At 37.9% G+C, this 2,048-nt stretch overlaps 1 protein-coding gene across 1 annotated transcript in view; it reads left to right on the top strand.

Annotated features, from left to right (window-relative positions):
* Positions 1–1,136: 1,136 nt before the first annotated feature.
* Positions 1,137–2,048, top strand: part of HHLA2 (HERV-H LTR-associating 2) — a 19,408-nt gene continuing 18,496 nt past the window's right edge. The window contains exon 1 of the mRNA XM_012730581.1: positions 1,137–1,243. Within this exon, the coding sequence (XP_012586035.1) occupies positions 1,137–1,243 (107 nt within the window). The remainder of the gene's footprint in view (positions 1,244–2,048) is intronic.

Here is a 2,048-nt window from a genome sequence, read left to right as displayed (position 1 = left end):
ACATATTGTGAGATAAAGTGTGTTTTCAGCTGTTATATTTGTGGCCATTTGTTGGGCATCATAGAAATCTAGCAAATTTGTTTTTGCCTGCTTGTGAAAGGGAAGGGATAGGTAGGTATTCTGTCAGTCTCTGTATATTGTATATTGGGATGAAGATCTTCTGAGAAAGAAATAACACTCTTACAAGGACGAGAAAATGGCAAAGGCTGCTCAGGCAAACCAAATGTAGCTCTCAAAGTTAAAATACCTCAAACCTGGGGACTGTAGCCATTTCACGATGAAAACTGGCAAGAAAACAATATTCTCCACCATGTCTAAACATTGTTCTCAAAATTTGGTCTCTGTAGAACCAGTAATGGAACTCTCTGGAATTGTTATTTAAACATAGGCTCTTAGGCCTCACTCCAAATGTATTGAATCAGTCCTAGGTATGTACACATTTATCACTTCATGGTGTTTTTCTTGTTTCCAAACCAGGAAAAAAAAAAAAAAGTTGAAGTGAAAATAGTGAACACTTACATGCCCTTTACCAAAATGTATCAATCCTTAATATTTTACCCAATCTTTTATGTATATATTTATGAAAGTGATTTTTTTTGTTGAATTCTTGAAAGCAAATTAAAAAGCCCTAATACTTCTAAACACTTGAATACTTATCTTCTACAAACGAATTTATGTCACCTACACTAAAAAATGAAGCATCGGTTTATTTTCTAGTGTGGAGTCAGTTTCCCCCCATCGTCGTTGACATTAAATTATTGCTTTGGAATTTAGCTCTAAATGAGCAGCTTCAGCATCACTGGGCTTTGGCAAGATCCCAGTGTTTCATCAATTTGAGAAGCCCCATAACCATGTTTTTGATTGCAGACCTACTTGAGGAGCACATGAAATCTTGATGTTCAATATTTCCTTTATTCTCAAGCATCTTTGACCTAGCATAGCCATGTTTGTTTTTCTACTTTCTATTCTTCTGCTCTTTCCTACCATCTACTTTAGAAAAAACAATGGGGAAACTGTAACTCATCCATGCTTTCGAAACTAAATACAGAAAAGTAGGTGAGGCCTGAATGAATGACACAAGCTGTAGAAGGGTGTGGAGTCCAGTGGCAACAAGAGGAGTGGTGAGGCTCTGTGAAATGCCGGGCGCTTCTGTGGTAGGAACACAGCGTGGTGATAGTGATGCGGTTCAGAAACTTGGTTTTTCTCGAGTAGCTACTTCAACAAAGAGCATCCATTCTGGAAGGTAACTTGCAACTTGACTTGTAACCAGTCAAAAATGGTTATTTTTAGTGATGTACGATTATTTTACATCCTTGTTAGTTTATTCACAATGTGGGATTTCTCCCCCCAGGTGTGGTCTCGGTCATTTTCCCACCACCAAAGAATCCCCAGTGCTCCACCACAGCCCACTGTGCACTCCTGCCCCCCCACCCCATTTCTCCTTTCCTTCTCTCCCACCCTCTCCATTCCTAGATGCTCAGGTCAGTGGTCAGCATCCAAGGGTTGGTCTTAAAGTTTATCTTTCTCCAATACTTTGTTTAGTTTCTCTAATAGAAATTTTAATTTAAAAAAGGAATTTCCAAACTCAGAAAAGTGAACAACAAAATTATTGGGCAGGAATACCAATAAGTTTTAATTTTTTAGTGTATTTCTTGATAGTCTTTTGTGAAAAGAAGCCATTGTAAAATTTGCATTATGTCACACAAAAACTTTCTATAATGTTAAATATCCAGCACTGAAACCACCTCATAAATAATATACAATTACATACTGTATTTTATTTCCATCTTCCACCTGTTATCACACATTAAAATACTCCTAAATCTTCATAGTAACAAAAAGCTCTACCATACTGAATCTATGATTTTCTTATCAAAGAGTCCTAACAGGATTGTTGGGGCAAAACTTACAGTAGCTCAAACTGGGATGTACCCACTTCACATTAATTTCCTCTGATACCATTCTCAGACCTTTCCCATAATATTCTGATCTATAGAAATAGAGCACGTGAATTCATGTGGCACCACCCCCCCCCCCCCCCCCCCCCC

This window comes from Condylura cristata, unplaced genomic scaffold (assembly GCF_000260355.1).
Source record: "Condylura cristata isolate star-nosed mole 26May11 unplaced genomic scaffold, ConCri1.0 scaffold00003, whole genome shotgun sequence".
NCBI classification, from domain to species: Eukaryota; Metazoa; Chordata; class Mammalia; order Eulipotyphla; family Talpidae; genus Condylura; species Condylura cristata.
This window is presented reverse-complemented; position numbering and strand designations above follow the sequence as displayed.